Source organism: Scatophagus argus, chromosome 4 (assembly GCF_020382885.2).
Source record: "Scatophagus argus isolate fScaArg1 chromosome 4, fScaArg1.pri, whole genome shotgun sequence".
Classification (NCBI taxonomy): Eukaryota; Metazoa; Chordata; class Actinopteri; family Scatophagidae; genus Scatophagus; species Scatophagus argus.
This window is the reverse complement of record NC_058496.1, coordinates 21,396,621-21,419,034: the sequence shown is the minus strand read 5'-3', so window position 1 is coordinate 21,419,034 and position 22,414 is coordinate 21,396,621. Positions and strand designations below refer to the sequence as shown.

At 42.1% G+C, this 22,414-nt stretch overlaps 1 protein-coding gene across 1 annotated transcript in view; it reads left to right on the top strand.

The window, feature by feature from the left end:
* Positions 1 to 22,414, top strand: part of zdhhc8b (zinc finger DHHC-type palmitoyltransferase 8b) — a 64,817-nt gene that overhangs the window by 39,094 nt on the left and 3,309 nt on the right. Inside the window, exons 2-10 of the mRNA XM_046385749.1 lie at positions 12,306 to 12,427; positions 15,785 to 15,942; positions 16,478 to 16,650; positions 16,824 to 16,926; positions 17,451 to 17,542; positions 18,735 to 18,867; positions 19,395 to 19,500; positions 20,616 to 20,722; positions 20,903 to 21,969. Of these exons, the coding sequence (XP_046241705.1) occupies positions 12,306 to 12,427; positions 15,785 to 15,942; positions 16,478 to 16,650; positions 16,824 to 16,926; positions 17,451 to 17,542; positions 18,735 to 18,867; positions 19,395 to 19,500; positions 20,616 to 20,722; positions 20,903 to 21,969 (2,061 nt within the window). The remainder of the gene's footprint in view (positions 1 to 12,305; positions 12,428 to 15,784; positions 15,943 to 16,477; positions 16,651 to 16,823; positions 16,927 to 17,450; positions 17,543 to 18,734; positions 18,868 to 19,394; positions 19,501 to 20,615; positions 20,723 to 20,902; positions 21,970 to 22,414) is intronic.

Sequence of the window (22,414 nt, the reverse complement as noted above, 5' to 3'; positions counted from 1 at the left end):
CTGGACATCAGTGGTGAGAAAGCAGGCCTGGTCTCAAGCCTAGTCAGTCATAATGCATTCAGGCATGTGGACTGTTGTGGAGGCTAGGCTATTATGGATACTCCACCACCATACCACCCCACAAAAGCCTCCCTTTAAATCTGAGGCCTTGGAACACATTCACCATACTGTAAATCAAAAAAGAAAGTCTGCTATGCTTTGAAACTCCTGTGAGGCAGTAGTGTTTCACCCAGTTTCTTGAACAAAGGCTTCTTGTGCTGTATTTAAACTCTCTGTATAAAGCTGTGTGTGGATCTCTTTTTTTATTCAAGCCGAGGTTGCATAATTTAAGCATTTACCTTGCACACAAGACATTTTTAAATAGTAAGAACTATGGAAACTGATGTCCCTTTGTCCCTTTCAATTGTAATATCACACAATTTAATACTCCGCAAATTATTAGTCAGTAAACACTTTTCCTGCCTCATTCACAATGCATCATGTGTTTTGTGCTAAATATATGTATTCAATCTGCGTGTGTATACAATCTCTTGCCACATCTGTCACGGGTTGTGTTGAATTGGAAAGCACAGCATTATGAGACGCATAGGGACAATCACTTAGGATTAAGATTTTGATATTCCAGTACTGGCTCTGAATATCCTATAACATTGTCCTTAGGGAAAGTCCTCTAATGACTTTTTTATACCATGAAGTCAAATCTGTTAGAGGTGAGCAGAAGGCCAAATCACTCCAAGTAGGTGTTAACCCTGGAAATTGAATTTTATTGTGCATATGTTGAAGCTGACACCTAATTGCCAACAGAATAGTTTGGCTAAATATTGATGGTCAAAGTTTAAATGCTCTAATTTCTCAGTGAATGGACAATTCCTACAATATTAAAAGAAACAGTTGGTGTATTTTCTTACTGATAGTAAAACAACTCTGTGTACACGAACACTGATGGTAAGCCAACCAGATGCTGTAATTTGTTTAGTAGGCAGTTGATTTAAACATGAACGCAGATTTCATCATTAACAAAAAAAAATCTGTGCCTCATCAATAAGACGCAAAGCAGACAAACGGTGCATATAATCAAACTATTATTTCAAACTTCTGGAACAGCCAACTCAAAAACCAGTGGTGCCTGAAAGCCGTGGACTGTGAACACATTTTATCACATGTTGCCAATTTCTGGTAGTTGTTGTCTCACAAGTTGCATCTACACAGTCCTCTCCAGGATAAGTCTCCAAACCTTCACTGTCTTCTGGTATGTGACTTGACACTTTGGCTGTAAGGGAGGAGTACTATGTGTGGACATCTCCCCTTATTTTATTATAGCAGTCATCCATCTCTGCCAGCCTCTGTACCGGCCAGGGCCTGGGTGTGTGTACATTAAACTGATTGATGAACAGTTCATTAGGCTGATGGGCTCTGCAGGGGCAGACGAGCATCCGGCAACATCAAGTGGATTTAAAATACAACCAGAATTTGCTGTGATGTGATGCCGGCTGCGTCAGCGGTCTAGTGTGACTCTGCAGCCTTTGTGATAGATTTTGTGCTGTGAGGGCAATTTTCTCACTGTGAAAATTCATTATAATTTCTATTAATCATAAATGTAGCTGTGGTTTGTTTACAAATGAATACCATTGTGCTACACATTTTATGGGTTAGTTATGTGATTAGCCTAGCAAATTAGCAGGAAGGATATGCTTGAGCTGTGAAAATGACGTAATGTGCCCTTTTCGTTTAATCGGTGGTTTTTGGAAAGGTGTGCGAGAGTCGTGCTGGAAACATCACCAGGACCAGCCAGCAGGCAAGCAGTTGATCCACTAGTAGCTGCCAAGGCAGAGAAGTTTCATATCTGTGCATAGCAAGGCGTGAACGTGTGTGTTTGTGTTTATGTTCAACTTTCATTTATCGAAAGAAATTTTACTTTTTGTGGGTTTTATGACAGCTCTTCATGTTCATGCACACCCTCATATCAGTTATCATCAGCTCTTCAAATATTTGCATTAGAGCTAGCCTTCAAAATGTATTATTAGTCAAACCTGAATCACAAGGCAGGTCTTCTACACACCATGCTGAGACCTCTCAGATTAAACTCTCCAAAATCTCTACATTGTGTTTGCACAGCATCTGTACGCGTGTGTGTATGTGTGCCCGTCATGTCCCACCTCAAGTTCAGCTTCCTGCAGGAAGTGGGAAGAAAGTTAGACTGACCTCACTGGTGTGGATGAAGGCAGCTTGCAGATGGTGCTTATAGATAAATAGGCAGAACAGTCACAACTGTGCAGCACAGAGCAGGGGGCTGGCTGGCTGGCTGGCTGGCTGGCTGGCTGGTGAAAGGTCAGTATGCAATTAAGGCATGGACATTAAGGTCAACAAGTTGTGTCTTTTTTCAAAACTCAGTACTTTGTGTTTATTGTGTTTATGACTTTTACCTTCTGCCTGTGTGTGTGTGTGTGAGAGAGAGAGAGAGAGAGAGCGTCTGTGTATCTGTCTACCATCTGCTGTATTTTTATAGTAGCTCCTCGGGTTTCGGCTCAGTTCCTTTTATCTTTGTTCTTCTTAGAACTGCTGAATCTTCACCAATCGGCTGGTAGAGTTGGCTTGGCATCATTGTCCTTTGGTAAATGCAGATTTATTCTCAGCCAAAGCAAAGTGCACTGGCTGACCTCTGTCAACTAGATGTGTTGGATAAAAAACAGGGACTTACGAGGTCATGTTCTTGACCATGACCCACCAAACAATGTTAGATGTACAACAGAATTTAGTAAGGCAGAATGTTGTGGCGAAATCGATTCATTCATTTCAACCACTGAGATCTGTGGCATCCCATTAATTAATCCATGCAAAGGTTTTTCATTGGCTCCCATGATTAACACACTTCCATCACTGTCCAGTAGCAAAACACCTTGATAAGGCTGAAATTTGAGAAATGAAGAGTCCAAATGAGAGGAGATTCTAGCATATTAAATGTGTGTCTTCCACTTTTGGCATTGTTAACTGTATAAACTTATTGCACCACTAGCAACTAACTAGCTTGGTAGCAATTAGCAAGCCAACTTGTTCAGAGACTAGCCCTAGCATTTTCCTGGCTGGTGTGTTAGCTATTGGCTTGCCAGCTACAGCAGTGTGTTAACTAGCCCTGCCAATACACAGAGATACATTTTCTTGTGTCACTCTCAGGTATGACTGCAGCTTTAGGTTAACTTTCACATTATCAATATTACAAATGATAATAAACAGTTCTATTTTCATACAATTGATGGAACAGAATCCATTCTCAGATTAATGGCACAAGAGTGTTTTTTGCAACTCATTGCATGTTGCATTTAATGTACTCTAATGTGCAGTACCCAGTTACCTGAAAACAGGCTTCTGAAACAGACTGAATGACTCGGTCTGTCGCCTCTTTGAGTCATAAATCTTGAAGCTCTAGACAGTGGCCACACATGCAGGCCGGGGTTTAGAAAAAGAGTGGCTAGGAATGTGACGCAAGACCAGCCAACTTCTGCAGGCATTGCTTTCCCTCCGTACATATCAGCCTGGCAACTGAGGGAGTAGCCACCAGTGACTGTCTGAAGCAAGGGCTATCCAAGTTAGCTGAATCCACCCACTCATTCCTTCATAAAAGCCAATATATAGATTGGGTTTCGTACAGATGCATAATTCATATCGGCAGAGCTGTACAGACACAGACAGAGCAACAGTTGCTGAGTGGACTGTCCTTGCCCCTGAGGTCTAAATACCCACAGATATTTATTGTACTTGTCTAGTTAAGCCTCTGTTTCTTTGGCCCCATAAGCCTCATTTATTCCAACTGACCCATGGCACTGTACTGGTTTACAGTTTCCCACGGGCACACTAAAAGACAGGCAGCACATGTGTCATCACCCCCTGGGGAGATTACACCACACAGAAGTCCACACAACACACTGTGTTCGTGAATGCATGCACATTGGTGTGTTTGTTGTGCCAGTTTATGGACACATGTCAGTGCAAACTGTTTTTCACCAGGAAAAGTGATTGGCATTTGTTTTATAGGATTGTGAGAGCAGAGGTTGTTGATTTGTTGAAGATTTACTGGTGTGTGTGAGGACCTTTTGGAAGGGTGTGTGCATGTGAGAGAGATTTGTATTTTTTGGGGGGAGAAATAAACAGGGAGGTTAACGAAGTGTGTGTGTGTGTGTATTTTATTTAATGTCGGACAGAAGTGAGTCGGACGACAAAGGGAGGAAAGGTGCTGCTAACTGCCTCCCCTTGACACACACCTTTGCACGCATACACACAATAACTCATTCCTCTCCTGAATAAAAATGTTTGTTTTATCACCAAGTGAGATCCACCATTGAAAAATGCCAAAATGTTCATCTACATTAAGAGGAAACTCTTTAGGGAATATTAATGACATTTTCATGCTGAATCATGTTACAGTCAGTGTTACAGAAAACAAAATGCTACTTTTCAGTTTTATGACCTTTCATTATGTCTTTTTTAAAATGCCGTTTCAGATTTCAGTGAATTATAAATCAGCTGTAAATATAGCTTTGAAATGAAACTGTTGATTTAAACCTGAGCTTCATAGGTACAGCATGGAGCCCGGCAGTGTTTTTAAAAGTATCAGTGCTCACTGAGCTTATTTATAGTGGGAAGTAATTTAGTGTGGTAAGCTGGTTAGACTACTTTTGTGGCAGGGGAAATACAAGTGTTTTTCCTCACAGGATAGTTTTCCTGCTCTCCTCTTTCTAGAGACCATAATAATGGGGTTATGAATATGTAAATTACAAAAGGCCAGCGTTTTATTTGATTTCAAATGGTCCTCTCATGTAATTATGAAAATGCAAATTACACTGAGCTCTGAGCTGAAATGCAGATGGAATACAATGTGTAACGTGAAGCTGCCCACATCCCTTCTTTGGACTTGTCTTAGAGTGAAGTCAACCGTTCCTCGAGGCCATCTCCTCATCAATAGACAGAGCTGAAGTATGACTTGATTTTTTAGTTTCTCCATGCTCGCCCTCAATCTGAGTTAAAGACATGCAAGTGCCATTTTGTGGCATCACAGCTACTTTGGAAGCTTAGTGTAGTAGGGTACACAACTTACCCATGTGTGATGCACAAACTTGAAACCTCCAGCACACATACATTAAGAAGGGACTTAATGGTGAAGCAGTTAAACTTACTGAAAATTATTTTACCTATTCATATATTTTGGATTTTTCAATGGGAGAAAAAATACATGTGATGTTAAGGATTTCTAACCAAGTTGAAGATAATTCAGCATTTAACGGCTTTGTGAGCTAAATACTAAATTAAATACATACTTTAAATGTGAATATACAACTCTGTTGTGGTTGTTGTGGTTCAAAAAAGAAAAAGAAAATATGCATTGCTAATATGCATTGCTAATGAATAACTTAGGACTTTAGGAGATGAATTTCAGTCAGTCTGTGCAGCTCTGCCTCTTGCCTGACCTGCCTGGAACTGCTCTGCTCCACGCCTCCAGCTAACATCGCCGCTGTCTGCACTGACAACAGGCCTGCTGCTGTGTGTTTGTGTGTGGAATACTAAAAGCCATGTGTGTGAATGCTGGGTCTCAGAGGTGTGTTTGCGTCAGAGATTGGCAGGTCTCAGGGGAGTTAGCAGCGAGTGATGCTGCTGTTTGTGAACCCCAGAAGGAGAGAAATAAGTTTGACAGAATTTGAAGACTGGTGAAGTAGAAATCTGGAAAATAAGCTCGCTAGTGTTTCAGCTGGTGTACCAGCCTTGCAACAGATTCTGGATCGCTGGGTCTCAGCGGGCAGTCTGCGGGAGAACAGGCCTCCCATGTGAGTCCCTCTGGGTTCGGTGTTAATGAACTAATCAATGGGATGTTCTCACGGTGTACTGAATACATTACTGTAGGTTAGTATCATCTGGTGTTACTGTAATGCTCACAGGCATTGTGGTGTAATAAGGCCTAATTCGTGATCCTGATAATTGGTGATATATATGGCTGTAGAAACCATCTTTTTGAATGACAGGAAAAGCAGAGAGGTTTGTTTTCTGCAGAATATTCTCCCCTGTGTTGAAATTCTCTGTGTTGTTAGCATTACATGACTCATAGTGGCAGTGGACGACATGGGTAGTTCTGAGAACTCATTTTAAGAATGAAACAAAGAAAGGCTTTTCAGCACCATACTCATTTATTTGTAATCTGACCAGGATTCGTTTCTTTATATTTAGATTCTAATTTTAGTTTTAATCTCTTGTTCATCTAGCACTGTTGTATTTGATATTAAAGTATAACTTAGAGTTTCATTGCCTTCACTGGTCAAAAATTTGGGATGTTAGAGTAGTGAGTACATTTCTACATTACTCCAAGATGAGAAGTCTGGAGGTTTTTGGCTTCTGTAAAGTTTTCTTTTTTAAAGAGGAATGACCCTGATTTTTCACCTAAAACTCATAAAGTACTCATCCTATGAAAACAGCTTATTCTGTCACTGGTGTAGCTTTGTCAAGTCTGAGGGGGAAAAAAGAGGATCCTGATGTCATCATATGTGGGCTTTGGCATGTACCATGCAGGGAAATTCTAATGAAATGGCTTGTGGTTGCATCATAGGAAATAGTAAGGATGCAGCTTTTTTGGAGCTTGAGCTTAACTCATGCTAGGGACCAAAAGTCAGAATATCTCAGCTTCTGCAGCAACAATTTTGACCATACTTTTTAAAATCTGCCTTCCCCAGTTTCCTAGTTTTAAGAAAGCAGGAAAACTAAATAGTTGGAGTGGCCCTTTGTCTGTATTGGATATAAAAACAGCGAGATATTGCTGAATCTTAATGAGCAAGCAAACAATGATATAAACTTGAATTATGGGCAAAAATTATCGAGCTTCTAATAATGTATTTGACTTCATCTGACTGATATACATGTCACTGAACAGCAGACCTGCATTCCACTACTAAATGAACCAGACACATATTGTGCACATTAATCCATCTCTTTCTTTATTCACAAAGATTGACATCTGGTGAAAAGGTCTAACTTCATGATGAACTAACTAGTTTTGTCTTGAATGGTTGCTCAGACTCTGCCTTCAACACACAACCCCTCCCATCACCACACAGAGCTACCAACAGAATAATTAAGACCAATGCAAAGGCAGGGCTGCTTTTTCTGCTCAAAAGCAAGCAAATGAAGGACAGGAGGATTTGGGTAGCCAAATAGCTTTGGGGTGTGTAGTGAGCATGTGGACCACTTTGAATGGCGGATACAACTGATTATTGCAGCTCAATTCAAAGCTGAAACTGTGGCACCATACCAATCCTACCACCTTAAAAAGCTTTAAGTTCCCCATCAGGCATCTAATTACTTTACAAAGACCACAGGGTGTTTTCGTCCCTCTATAGGGTTTCCACAGCAGTGGGATTAGGGGCTTCATTTCAAAGTGTTCCACCCAGACTTTGTTTAATCAACGACCTCAAGCCTGTGTGTGTGTGTGTGTGGGGGGGGTATTCGGCTAGGCTATCACATACCCTAGGCTAAAGTTTTGTCTTTTAGTTCTTAAAATGATGCTACATTGAACAGAGTGTGCTCATCTGTCTGTCTGTGCATCTGTATTGTATCATTTCACTTTGTCTCAGGGGTGGATATCAGATGCAGCATCATTGGTATCCACCAATAACATGAGGACTGCAAGAATAAAAAGATACAGAATGGGGAAACTGGCCTCATTTTGCAATTTGGAAAAAGCTGCAGATTGCTGTCGAGGACAGCAGTGAAACTGAACCATAACATCAAAGTTGTGAAGTGTAAGGCCAAGCAATGAGGTGATATATGGCACAATATTCTGCAGGGTTGAGATGAACCACAGGTTTGGTGATACATTTGAATCATAATATTAATAATAGGTCATAATTTCATGCATTATTATATAAAAACACAGGTTGTGTATATCAGACTGTACAAATGAGACTTGTCCATCAGAACACAAGAAGTCATATTTAAATGTAAAAAAGTGCCAGAAAGAGAGTCCACACTCATCTCCACTTTAGCACCTTCTAATGTATGAGGACAAAGTGAATGCTGCTGTGTGGATGGTGTACCCTTAGATAGCACATACAGTATGACTGATCTGCCTAAGGTTAGTGAGGTGACAGTGTGTTGCTCTGCCAGCCAAAGTACCAAGCTGTGGATTATTTCTCCTTTAATCCTTCCATTTTACCTCGCTCTTTTCTTTATTTAAGACAGGAGATGAAATATAAGTTTCCTTTCTTTCATTTCTCAGCGCAAATGTTATCTTTACACCCTTGTCAAGACAGTGTGCTAGACACTTTCTGGGGGCTTTGAGCTGGTGTTTTAAATGCCGATTGGCTTGACGGTGTCCTTCATTTCTTTCACTATGGCCAGCATCAGGATCAATCTCATTACATTACTGTACTTTAGGCAGCAAAGGCTCCTTCAGCTTTATGAACTTGGTCCAAACTTTTTGACAAGCTTGAGGCTTTTCTGCCCCAGTTGAAGTATCATGGTTACACAACACTAAAAGTGGCTTGTAAACAGTGTTGATAAAGGCTTTGTGGTTATTTGCTACTCCTACACAATTAACCAATGTCTGTGGCCTTAATCAGGCTTTTTCTCAGTCACATTTTCCTCCCACACTGTCTGCTCCCAGGCTCCTAAAATGGTTCCTGTCAGCCGCACTCCATTTTTTTCCCCTCTCCTTGGCTTGACTGTATCACAACGTGGGCAAAAATCCTAGAACCTCTGACAGACAAGTAAATTGGGATTTTGTAAAACGCTGGAGTCACATGCTATTTCTTTTCTTTGATCAATTATTAAGCATTTGTACCTTGTCTACTCACTGCCAAAGCTGTGATGACACAGCATGGTACTACTCACTACAGTTCCCTGAGTGGATGTCAATACCACTAAAATATACTTTGAGGTTGTCATCTTGAAAAAGTAAATACGTGCCATCAAATAAGCCCATAAAGCTGCATTCAGCAAGTAAGTGGCACCAAAACATCAATTTCAAATCTTTTTTTTTTAGCTGTTTATGTTAGCATATGACGGAAATTCACAATAATGATAATAGTTGTGTTGTCGACTCAAAGTGTCATCAGTGAAAGTGAAAACTCTAGGTACCATGGATGTCTTTACACCTTATCACCGCAGTCCATCCAGTGGTTGTAAAAAGTGCATCCACTGACGGTATGCCTTCATAATGAGCTCACAAGCAACACTAAGCATGTAATTTCCCAGTGATAGTCTATAAAAAGCTGCATCCCTGCCTCAAGTTAGTTTAGAATATGCTTGAAATGGTATCGATTATAATGTGAGTGCCATTTTTAAATGATCTGAATGAAGTTGACCAGAACTGAATAAAATGTTACCCTGATGTGTTGGAGTGTTATCTTGGAAGAATAAAACAAGCCCACACAAGCTGGAACAAAGCTGTGGACCAGTGCAGACTGGTTATGAGAGGCCACCTCATCCCTGTTAGTGGCTCTCTGTTCTCTGTTAGTGGCTCTCTACAGCCACGGCTCTGAATAATTCAACAAAGCAAAAGAGGACTGGCAGAGCAGTAGAGGAGAGGTGGACTGAAGATGATCTTGGGGCCAAGGTACCAGGAAATTGACTTTCTGACGTCAGAATAAGCTGGAGAAGCATGCTTGAATGTGTAAGTGTCTAGAACCACTGCGCGTGCAAGTGTGCAAGGGTTTTTAGAGATTATGGAAGGACGGAGAGCTGGAAACAAAAGTGTGGGAGAGGGCCTCTCTTTAAAAACCCCTCCCTTCCTCCCTCTTTTGCAAGATACTTTATCATTTTAAATTCTGACCTGCAATATCTCTGTAGTTCAACCATAGGCATTAACAAATCTACAGTCTGACAGTGTTTCATCTCTAGAGAGACCACAAAAACGGTTGGCTTGAATAATAGCACCCTTGGTGGCAGACAGTGTCTTGACATTTGAATCCAGGTGATTGAGCAGGGTGGCGGGTGTTATTCAAGTGTCCCCACAGTTGAATATTTCACAGCAATGACTGAGTTATAACTTGTAGGCATTGGAGAAGGTCAGTCTTTATGCAAAATGTAGGTGGAATTTAAAGGAGGTTCTCCATCAATAACCTCTATGACTAATTTACCAGCACGGCAGAGAGTTAGCTTAAATCAGATGTATGTGATGGCAAATACCCCACAGCTAGGTTGCGCTACAGTTCAGAGGAATGGTTTCAATGCAAGAGGAGTTCATCAGACCTGAAGTTAAAGTGCATCCAGGTTTGGTTAGCTTTACTCTTAGCAGCATGATTTGTGGATGGCCCAGCCAGTCTGTCCTTCCCTTTGGTCCAAACTGAGATGTTGCCAGAACTACAGGATGCATTGCCATGGAATTTTGTATAGACATTCAAGGTCCTCAGAGTCTTACAGGCTTTGGTGATCGTTGACTTTTCATCATGTCCTGTTACCATGGATTGCCATGCTATTTGATGCACACATTGCATGTCCTGATAAATTTAATCATACCTTCTTGTTAACGTTGTCATTCTAAGCCCATTAGAAGGCTGATGTTAGCATTGAGTTCAAAGTACCACTGTGTGTAAATACAGCCTCACAAAGTGTTTTAGCATAGCTGTGGACTCTTCATGTTATTTTGTGTTGTGCCATTCAGACACCCAGGTTCACCAGGTAATTAGAAATAATAAGCAATGAGTACCCCTTCATTATTTCATTTAATGTACCGTTTCAAGCAGGTGATAGGAAAACGCCTACAGATGAACTGCTTGGCAGATGAAGGTTCAGTATGGATTAGAGTGACGTTTTCAGAGGTGCTGCGAATTCTACACTCTTCTACACACTTGGCCACTCAAGGACATTAACAGAGTTGTCCCGAAGCCGCTCCTTGGTGATGTTGGCTGTATGCTTAGACTCGTTGTCCTGTTAGAAGATAAACCTTCACCCCAGTCTGAGGTCCAGTGCACTCTGGAGCAGGTTGTCAGCAAGAATGTCTCTGTACATTGCTGCAATCATCTTTCCCTCAACCCTTACTCTCCCAGTTCCTGCACCTTGCAAAACATCCCCACAGCATGATACTACCACCACCATGCTTCACAGTAGGAATGATATTGGCCAGGTGATGAGCAGTGCCTGGTTTCCTCCAGACATGACACTTGTCTTTCATGCCAAAGAGTTCACAAACATTTTACTGAAGAGTGGCTTCCGTCTGGCCACTCTACCATACAGGCCTAATTGGTGAAGTGCTGCAGAAATGGTTGTCCAGAAAAGGATCTCCCCTCTCCACAGAGTGACGTTGGATATCTGTCAGAGTGACCATTGGATACTTGGTCACCTCACTGACTAAGGTCCTTCTACCCCAATCACTCAGTTTAGTTGGGCGGCCAGCTCTAGGAAGAGTCTTGGTATTTCCAAACTTCTTCCACCCACAGATTATAGAGGCCACTGTGCTCTTTGGGACCTTTAATGAGGCAGAAATCTTTCTGTACCCTCCCCCAGATCTGTGCCTCGACACAATCCTGTCTCGGAGGTCTACAGACAATTCCTTTGACTTCATGGCTTGGTTTGTGCTTTGTCAACTGTGAGGGCTTTTCCAAATCATACCCAATCAACTGAATTTACCACAGGTGGACACAATTCAAGTTGTAGAAAGCTCTGAAAGATGATCGATGGAAACAGGGAGGCACCTGAGCTCAGTTTTGAGTGTCATGGCAAAGGGTGTGAATACTTATGTACATGTTACATTTTTTTGTTTTTCATTTTTAATAAATTAGCAAAAAATTCAAGCAAACTTCATTATGCGTTTGTCATCATGTGGTATTTTGTGTAGAATTTTGAGAGAGAAATTTAACTTAATCCATTTTGGAATGAGGCTGTAACATAACAAAATGTGCAAAAAGCGAAGTGGTGTGAATACTTTCTGGATGTACTGTACATAGTGAGATAGGCTGAAGATGCTGTCTTTTTATTCTTTAAAGTGAACACCAGGGAAGAGGAGAAGACACATATGGAACAAGTAATCATCTTTGAGACAGATTTATTAGTTCATTAGGTCATAGTTAATTCATTTCACACTAGCTCAGAGTTGTCCTGGTAATTTGCAAAGAATTACAGCGCTTTTAGGATTATTGATTCAAGGCTCAAGTTCTGGCATCCACTGTTTACCCTGCTGTAATTCGCACTTTGTTGTTATCTCTGTTATGGTTATATCTGCAGTTTCAAACCAAGACTCCTAAGAATGGAATGAGAGGACCTTTGAATAGGGCAGTGTAACAAAATATGTGTGACTAAAAGTACTAAATCTGTCTACTTCTTTTTGTCTGTAGGTGTCCCTGGTTGACAAAGGTAATCTCTCCTGCTGTGCCTCTCTACAATGGCCTGGTCTTCCTCTTCGTCTTGGCCAACTTCAGCATGGCAACCTTCATGGATCCTGGTGTTTACCCCAGAGGTTTGTAAGCATGTCTGTGAGTGTGCAGATGAGTTTGTTGATGGTGTAAATGCTGTTTCAACTTAACAGAATGTTGGGGAAAACCACCATAATTCTCAATATTTATCTGACATCTAAAAACATTAGTATCTTCCATAATGTAATATCCACACATAACTATGAGTAATGCTTCCTCCCCTGTTGTGTCCTGATGTAGAGGGTAGGCTACATCTTTAATGGCACCACATTTATCAGAGCACCAGTGTCTCACTACCCCATTCTCTGCCTTATGGCCTGTTAAAGACCACATGCTCAACATGCAGGACACTGGAGGAAGTTAAACAAGCCTTCTTATTGCATGGTGTGCGGAGTATCTCTCAGCTGTGTGGCCTGTCACACACACTGCACTGACTTATGCTCCCGATGCTGACCTCCTTTCCTCAGCACTCTGTGGTTTAAGTAGTGATGATTGAAGTCATCCCTGTGGGGTGATTGTAATGCGCTTGTATATGATAAGCACATGTCTTTATGGAAGAGCTTTGTCTGCCCATAAAGGGGTAATAATCATTAGGTTGTATAACGCACAGGATATCTGACTCCCCAGAGGTGATAGTGGCCTTCTGCAGTCACTGCCTTGCCTGTTTTTATGGTGTTCTAAGCTCTTGTTGTTATATCTCACAGGCAGCAGATCCACCAGTGAAGTCCAGATTAAAAAAGAAGACTTGGCATAGCCACAAACTGACTTCTGCTTAGAAAATCACTCATTCAGACTGAAAAAATTAGACTGTACAGAGGAATTTTGTCCCCCTTTCGTCCTTTTATGTCACTAATGTGTAGCTCATTTATTCTCTCTCTCTCTATATTTTTTTTGTGAGAAACTGCAAAATTATGTAATTGACGGAAGACAGAGGTGATCCAGCTGAAATATCATAAAGTTCTGCAATTTTCAGTGCAGTTCTGCTAAGTGTAAATGACATTTTATTCCGAATGGTGGACCTCTGAACGAGCAAGAAATGCACTGATAAACCAACTCTGCACCTCTTGTCCAGAACCAAATGACAGACAGACAAAGGTAACGACTGACTGGTAAACACAGTGGAGCATTTAGCTGCTAACGTTAAAGAGTCACACATTTTTCTTAAGAGCTGGTAGAGCCCAAAAGAGTTAATAATGGACTTAACATCCATCAAGTGGTCAGAAACAGGATTTCAAATGCTAATGTAGCTGCTTAGATGGGTAAATACTTTTTACTAACGTCCTTACAAGCTTGTTCTGCTGCAGTGCGTGTCGGATGTTAATAGTGCTTTTTAAGTGAGCGTGTGTAATGTTTATTTGAACAGAAGACACCGTTGCTACTTTTCACAGTTACAGGAAGGAAGGAAGTAAATTCTACAGTGTAGTGTAACTGTAGCACATGTAAACGGGAGTCATGAAGTCAATGCATTGTCCATTACAGAGCAATATATACATCAGGTTGGCAAACACTTTAGAATATTAACCACCATAAGTTACTGGTCATACCAAGCCGATCGGTGCAGAAAATGAACCTTGCTACATTTATTGAACAGGGTGTATATTTTTGCTTATAAGTCCAACTTTTTGAATGTCGTACTTTTTCTTTCAAAAGCCACATAGTCTTGTTACAAAATACGTCTTCCTGTTGTGTTCCTCAGTGGAAGACAGATAACAATAACGACACCAAATTTGACATCGCAGATTGATAGTGATTGCACTGTTACTGCCTCTCACGGCGGTTCTGTTGCCATCAGTGTGTAAGCGTGTGTGAACGGGTGAAATTTTAAAGCACTTTGTCCTTTAAGGTAGAAACACGCTAAGTGCAGTCCATTTAACATTTGCTGCTCTCAACAATGGCTGTTGTGCATGTCAAGCTTCTGAGGAGAGGACACTATTTTACCCGAGGCAACAGCTGCAGTAAATATTAGCCACGCACTTGCAAAATCTGAGTGGATGAGTATTTTAAGTGCTCTGTATTTATCACTGAAATGTCAGTGGTTTGATCTCCAGTATAGCCATTCACCCTGCCACAAATTATTAAAAGTGTCAATGAGCAAAATCCTGAGCTTTTGCATCCTCAGTGTGAGTTGTTTACCTCACATACATACACAGTTAACCCTTTGGCAGACCTGTGATCAGACACTTGCATGCATGTTCACACACACACACACACACACACACACACACACACACACACATTGATGCTGTGGTGGGTAATATATTCAGTAAAATAGCAGTTATGTCCTCGTAATGTCATTAATATTTCTACAGAAGTTCTTGCGAGCAGCCATTTTATCGGGACGGGTGTCACTGGTTTAACTTTTGTTTGAAGATTACTGCAATTTAACATGGTGATGACAGGATTACGTCTAAAATGTCTTTGATAAATATTCATACTGCACACATATATAGATATAATAAGCATCTTGCTTCAGTGCTGAAAACAAACATGAGGAAATCATGAATAAATTAGTAAATAAGCTAATCAGTCGTCCCTAATGCAAAACAACAGTTTCAGTGAAAAGACGTGAAGGAACTGGTTATAATTGAACTGTGACTGCACGTTATTTTCGCAGTGTAAATATATATTGTTTGAAATGGGCCACTGCTTTGTCTGCTGGATACTTCTTGAATCAACCATTTGTAGAAAAGAAGCTGTCAGAAAAGATGCAGGCGCAAGTGCTGTCTGTTTCTGCTGGTTTGGCAGTCGGTTTGCCTTTAAAATCTATTTGAAGAGACTCGACAGCCATAATAACAGAGCAATCTCTGCTTTTGGAACTGTTTATTTTTGTACCCCACCTTTATTTCTCTCGTTTACGCTCTTGTTTTCTTTGTGTGTGTTCAGTTACCTGGATCTCCTTGCAGTTATTATTGATCTGTGAAATTATTTTCTCAGGTTGGGGCTCCTTGTAGATCATGTGAATTTGCCCTTTGATCAGCTTAAAGAAATTATGTCTTGCACCGCAGCTCCAAAGCAAATACTCAGGGAAGTGGCACAAAGTACAAAGCTTCTCATAAACAGTTAGGTTGCCTGCAGAGCTGTGCCAAGGACCTTGGAAATGCCGCTCTTACACCGTAGTTTAGAGCTTGTGGGTTTAGGTTTAGGTCAAGACTTCCAGTCTGATAATGTATGGACTTGGGGGAAATTAAAACATAGTAAGTCAGTGTGCTTGGTTTTAATGTGGACAGCGAGGGTGAGCTTCTGCTGCTGTCCCTTGCAGTCTCTCACCCTCTCTGACTTAATGTGATGACTGTGAACGTGTCACAGTACGTGCAACTTAAGTTTGTGAGGTCTCAGTCCGCAATTCCAGAGGGTGGACATTGGGATTCAGCCTTAATGCACTTGTTTGTGTTTCCCTGCAGCTGACGAGGATGAGGACAAGGACGATGATTTCCGAGCGCCGCTCTACAAGAACGTGGAGATCAAGGGAATTCAGGTCCGGATGAAGTGGTGCGCCACGTGTCACTTCTACAGGCCGCCTCGCTGTTCACACTGCAGCGTCTGTGACAACTGTGTGGAGGTGTGTGTGTGAGAGAGAGAGAGAGAGTGAGAGAGAATACAAATATGAAAGCAGAGAGACTCTTAAGTACTAATAAGTATTTGTGGTCTTTGGCAAAAACTGTTATCATTGAAGATCATAATTACTGGCATAAATCAGCTCTTGGCAGTTTTAATTGTGAAATACTATTATCAGTGATAGCTTCCAATACTGACACACACATTAATACACACCCACAGACAGGACAGAATCACACAGGTTGTACTCCTGCATGTTTTCTTCTACATCTTATTTCATAAAGGCTGTAAGTATGACTCAGGTCAGACTGTAAAAGTCTAGTTGAGCATTTCCCTTAACCACCTTGTTATTCTGCCAACAACATTTTGTTCCTTAATTTTCTTCGCTTTATTCATGGAGATTTAAAAATGTTCCACTGACAAAAGATGGTGCAAGAGTCGAAATGTTAGATGTTCGTTTAAAGTTATCTGTTGGTTATATTTAATACTTTATAGATGACTTCAGTAGACTTCAGAAGCGTAATTCCCTTCCTCCTCAGGACTTTGACCATCATTGTCCCTGGGTGAACAACTGCATCGGTCGGAGGAACTACCGCTACTTCTTCCTCTTCCTGCTGTCGTTGAGCATCCACATGGTGGGAGTTTTCTCCTTTGGCCTCATCTTTGTCCTCCACCACCGAGAAAGACTGGGAGCACTGCACACCACTGTCACGTATCCTTTCACTGCTAGAAATGTCATTGCAATGTTTGGTTGGTTTTTCTGTTTAATTTTTCTGAATGTTTCCTGGGCTGTGTGAAGGAGTCAATAGACCTATTCTTACAGTGCATGTTGTCGCGTTCTTGTCAGCTGACATTGTTGTCATTGAGCTTAACCTTTGTTTCCAGTCTGGTAGTAATGTGTATAGCTGGACTTTTCTTTATTCCGGTCATGGGACTCACAGGTTTCCATATGGTGCTTGTAGCTCGAGGTCGAACAACCAACGAGCAGGTGAGGCGCAGCAACTCTTGATGTACTTGTTGTGAATGTACAGACACAAAGAATCATTCACCTGTCACATGTCCAGCACAAGTCATCAGAGCTGTGCTGCACTGCCTCACATTCACACAGATCCCAAACTTCACACACGGAGCTGCATGACTGTTGCCACCTGGGCTTGCTTCAGGGCACCTTTAAGATAGGTGGAGAATGTTCACGAGCAAACCTCTGGTCACCACAGAGCACTACTGACACTCCAGCTGCACATACAGAAGGACAATAAAGTCTAATTAGTTTGTGTGTACAGAAATATATTGACATTAATAAAGATAGTAAACACACAAACAGTAAAAGGAATAGCAACAGCAGTGCATATACTCCCATTCACATCAATGATGTGATGCTTGAACAACATGAATCACCCTCTTTGTATTCAAGCACTGGACCTCTGTGCGTGTGTATGTGTGCATGTGTGTGAACTGTGGCCTTGTGCTTCCTTTGCTGCCGACTCAAAAAGAAGGTGTTGTGTTCCTCAGGTGACGGGCAAGTTTCGTGGAGGAGTAAATCCCTTCACTAAGGGTTGCTGTGGCAACGTAGAGTATGTCTTATGCAGTCCCCTGGCACCTAGGTAAGATCCTTTTATAATGCTGCATGTGTGTTTACAGTAGATGCTTTCTGATTTTTTTTTTTCCAGTCAGTACACATTTAATTCCCAATTATCAGTAGTGCCGTATTGCTGCACTTGAGAGTATATGTTTGTGTATGTTTATTGATATGCATGTGTACTGGGATTGTGTCCCAACATAGCCCATGACATTCATGCCAAAGTACCACCATCTAACCGCAATAATAATATAGGTGGTGGCATTGTGTGTGTGTGTGTGTGTGTGTATGCACTTGCTCTGAGATGGTTGTGGATGTGTGTGTCCAGTTATGTCTGACAGCAGCCACTAACCCTGGAGGAAGGCAGATGGCTGAGAGAATTGAATCACTTGGTAAAACAACGGTTAATGGGAAACAGAGCACAGAGCTAGTCAACCTGCTTTTTACACACACACACACACACACACACACACACACACACAGCATCACCAAGGCCCAGAGTGCTGGTTTTACAAGCTATAGAGACAGGTTCCATTTAATAAAAATCAACAGTGTGACCACAGAGATCCAACAGCAGACAAGGGTGAAATGCTGTGTTACAAGCATCTGCTGTTAAGATGTTGCGCAATCCCTTGTGGAAGGTTTTTTGATTTAGCAAACCATTGTGTTGGACCTGTCTGTTGGTGAATGAACTTTAATATTGTTAATTCAGAAAACAAATCAGTCAATGAAATATGTAAAAACTGCTCAGAACTAAATAAAGTATAACAGACATTTTACTCTCCAAAGTATCCACACTGGCCCTTAAAAATTAAAAGAAATCACAATGACAGCCATTTTAATTATGAACAAACGCTGTAACACTCACTTAAAGACTGTTCTACTGTCAGGAAGTTGTGCTTCAAACTGTTCAACTAGCCAAATGGGATTATGCAAAGTGCTTAAGTAATTTCATTACTGTACCCTGCACTGCATATCTCTGGAAAGCCAACATTAGTTGATAGCAGAATAAAAGATTCAGTGTATCAAATGAGAGAAGAGTACTGAACCTTACATAGCAAGGTAACATAGCAGTGTTGGCTATTATTCACTAAACATTTGAAATATAACAGTGGCACAGCGACTGCCAGACTATACAAAAATTGTAAATCTGGAAAGTGGTGTGATGTAACAATAAACAGCCTGTTTGTTCATACTTGTTGCCTATTTTTCTGCAGGTACATACTGGACCCCAGGAAAAAGCCCCATGTTAAAATTCAGCCACCATTTATTAGACCTGACCTGTCAGACAGGCAGATCACCATCAAGGTCAGCGACAATGGCATCCACAGCACCATCATTAGCTCCAAGGTGGGTAGCTCACCATAGCTTTTCCCTGTTACCTTCCTGTTACTCCATCATCCAGCTGACCTACGTTTAGTCCCCCTTCTGTTGTGGCACAAATGTGTAACGAGGTTTTTCCCCAGTACTTTTCCTAATTCCCCATTTAATTATACATTCCAGGCAACATACAAAATGCTACAGCAGCTCAGTGATGTCAGATAAATCAAAGAATTTCCCCATTGCTAAAACAGGGGATTGTTACACACTCAACATTAAATCAAGACATTAAACAAATTAATACTGATATATTAATCTTGAGAAAAAAATTAATCCAACTCTGAAATCATCTCCTTTCATCATTTCCACTCCATTAGCCAAAAAAGAAACATTTTAAGCTCAAGTAGAGCAGCTGCCTAGTGTAGCTTTGCTACCCTGTAACCATCTGTGAGAGTTGTTTTGGTGCATCCCAACACCAGCACATGCTCCTCTCTATTTCATCTGGTGTTCCCCCACCTGTTCTGGACGCTTTTAACACCCTGCTCTACTCCCTCTAGTCCAAAAGCAGCCTAGATGGCCTTGACGACAAAGAAACCCAGCCACCACTGCCGCCCAAAGCTGACAGGTACAACCAGTTGAAAAGCCAGCTGACCTCCAGCGAAGGTAAGAAACACAGCAACGTTTTTATGTTCACCAACAACTCTCTATCAGTCATCTACAGTCCCATTTCTCTTTCCTGTCAGGGCTAAACCAGCAATTCTCAAACAGCAATTCCCAGTCTCCCTCTGTACATCACCAGCGTGTGACTTGGCACTTGTTTAGCGTGATAAATTTCAGCCCCAGTGTCAGGTCAATGGCCTTTTTTATGTTGGGTTGGAGAATAGACATGATTTGTAGTGAGAAGACAAGCTGTGTTCACTGAATCAGCACCAGATTTGTGACACAATAGAGAGATTTTAGAGTGAATCACTGCAACATGAATCACCACCTTCTTTTTGGTGGTGTGTAGCAACAGAGCCCTGCCAAATGGAAGAATGGGAGAGGAATATGGTCTGGATGTATTTATGGTCAGTACTCACTAATGACTGACTGCCTTTGGAAGTCATCTTTGTGAATTAGGAATTATAAGAGATCCTGTTTTGATGTTTTGATTATAGCTTATGGTGTTGGCCTGTGGTGATGTGTTTCTTTTCTTTGTGTTCTGTTGCATTCAATTGACTGAAGAGTAAGTAATAAGTAGTTTTGAGCCTATAAAACAAGCTTCCCACCCAAGGATCTCCAGTGTCATGCTGCATTATGTTAGGGAGTGAACACTTGCTGCTTTTCCATGGAGCACTACCACTGCCTGGTGGAACTTAAAAGTACTGCAGTTGGTCTTGGTTGGATTGGTGCTCTTTGCATATCACTTACAGACAGACACTCATGCACCACAGCACAGTAGCAGCTACTTGCTAAGAAGCACCCCCTCAAGGATAAGGTAGTTCATCAAGGGATGTGCAGCTGCTGTTGCAGGTCCCAAATGTGATACATATTAATAACAGAATGTACTCTTTCCATGTGACTACCCACCCACTTGATTTCATTTTCGTTTTGCAGGCATGGTGGTGGAGTGGCTTTCAAGAACCCAATCCCTACAACCTTTTTACTCTGATAATAGAATTCAGCTCTGGGGTCTTGTCTTTTCTACCAGAAATTACTTTCAACCAGAGCCAGTATAATAGTATAATTTTTATTATCTCTACAATGTTAACTCTTGTCTTCTTTTTTGTGTGTTGTAGAGAGTTCTCTTTCTGGTAAGACCCACCCATCTACTCCAGCAATGTACAAATTCAGACCGTCCTTTGGCACCATGCCTAAAGTCCACTACCACACTGCTGGAGAGAAGGTAAGACATGATTTGTTTAGCACGTATGTATGAGGCACATAGTTTCATTGTTATTATGCTGTGATAAGTAGCTCCACTCTAATAGGGAGAAGTTCACTACAAGACACAAAAGCTTGAGAAACAGTTGCAACCTTATTTGCAATTCTGTAAGATTCAGTCATTCTCCTGTCTGCTCCTCAGATTATCATACCAGATGACCGGAAGACCTCGGCCATCTTGGAGGAGGGTGTCCGTGCTCATGACTATCGATCTGAGCCAAACCTGGACCTTCCAGAGTACACCAATGCTCCCCTCCACCGCACCTTCCAGTCCTCTCCCCTCCAGCTAGATTCTGACCCCATCAACTCGCGCTCTCTCAGTCTGAAGCAGGGCCATCGACGGCCGGAGAAGGGCCAGCTCCCAGCCCTGCAGCCACAGACAGTCACCTCCACCCCATACAAGAGTGTCTTCTCGCCCAACACACTCTCCAACCGCAATGGCAGTCTGTCTTATGACAGCCTGCTCAATCCCAGCATCTCCCCAGCCACTGCCAATGAATGCATGGGCCATCGTGGTATGCCTTCCATGGGGTTCCACTCACCCTACCTGCCCACTAAAATGTGCCACATCCAGGAGCCTGAAATGCACAGGCACCAGGTTGCCTGCACCTACAGTCCAGTGATGCCACCCAGGGGGGTGGGAAGGCAATCCCCTCACTCAAGGGACAGAGACCCATCCCCGGTGCGCTATGACAACCTCTCCCAGACCATCATGGCTTCTATCCAGGAACGAAAGCAGATGGAAGAGAGAGAGAAGCGGCATTTGCTGCATGGGCGCTCCCAGACCCATATCTATGCCCAGGACTCTGGCGTGTTTGATGGGGGCTATGGCGTACCCCCCAATGCTTGCTTCCCAGATGGGTCTCGTGGCCCTGGTTCCAGAGGCCCAACACCTCCAGCCTGTGGAGGTTCTAGGGACAACCTGATGGGGGTTGGGCTGGTGAACTACGGGCAACGAACCCCTGTGTTGCGCCATGCTGGCTCTACACTTGGCCGTGCCCCTAGGACTTCATCCACCTCCCTGCACACAGATCACAGTAGTACCAACAGCAGCCACAGCAGGGCCAATGCCCATGAGGGCCCCTATCGCTCCCCGGCACACCAGCCGCACTCCCCTGCTATGCCCCGATCCCCCTCTTACACCCACCAGAAACTCTCCTATGTCAGTGCCCATGAGAGGACAGACTCCCCTCATCTAGGGGGCCCAAGGTATGAAACCTAACACTGCCCTTGTGGGACTGCATGTGTTGTTCAGAGGCAATGGCTCCTTCTCCTGGGTACAGCCAGCAATTGATAGGCACTAGTGTATTAGTCCTAACTGAAGCAATGTGCAGCATTGGTGTATGGTGTATCATCTTTGTTCCTTTATTCATATTAAGTACTGTCTAGTGTGAATTCTTACATGTTCTGTTTTGCCTTTCTAGTAAAATGTCCATTTTTGTATTATTTGACAAATGTTAGATGAATAAAGTCATGTGACTCATTTCTTTTTCTTTTGCATGCTTTTCACCTACTCGTCTTAACATTCCCAGGCCTTTTACTTCACTAACAAGTACACTTTCAAGTAATCATCCATATTTCTATTGTTTTTGTCATTTAAATCTGTCACGCTCCATACAGCTAATCTGCATGCCACCACAACCCTTATTGTTTA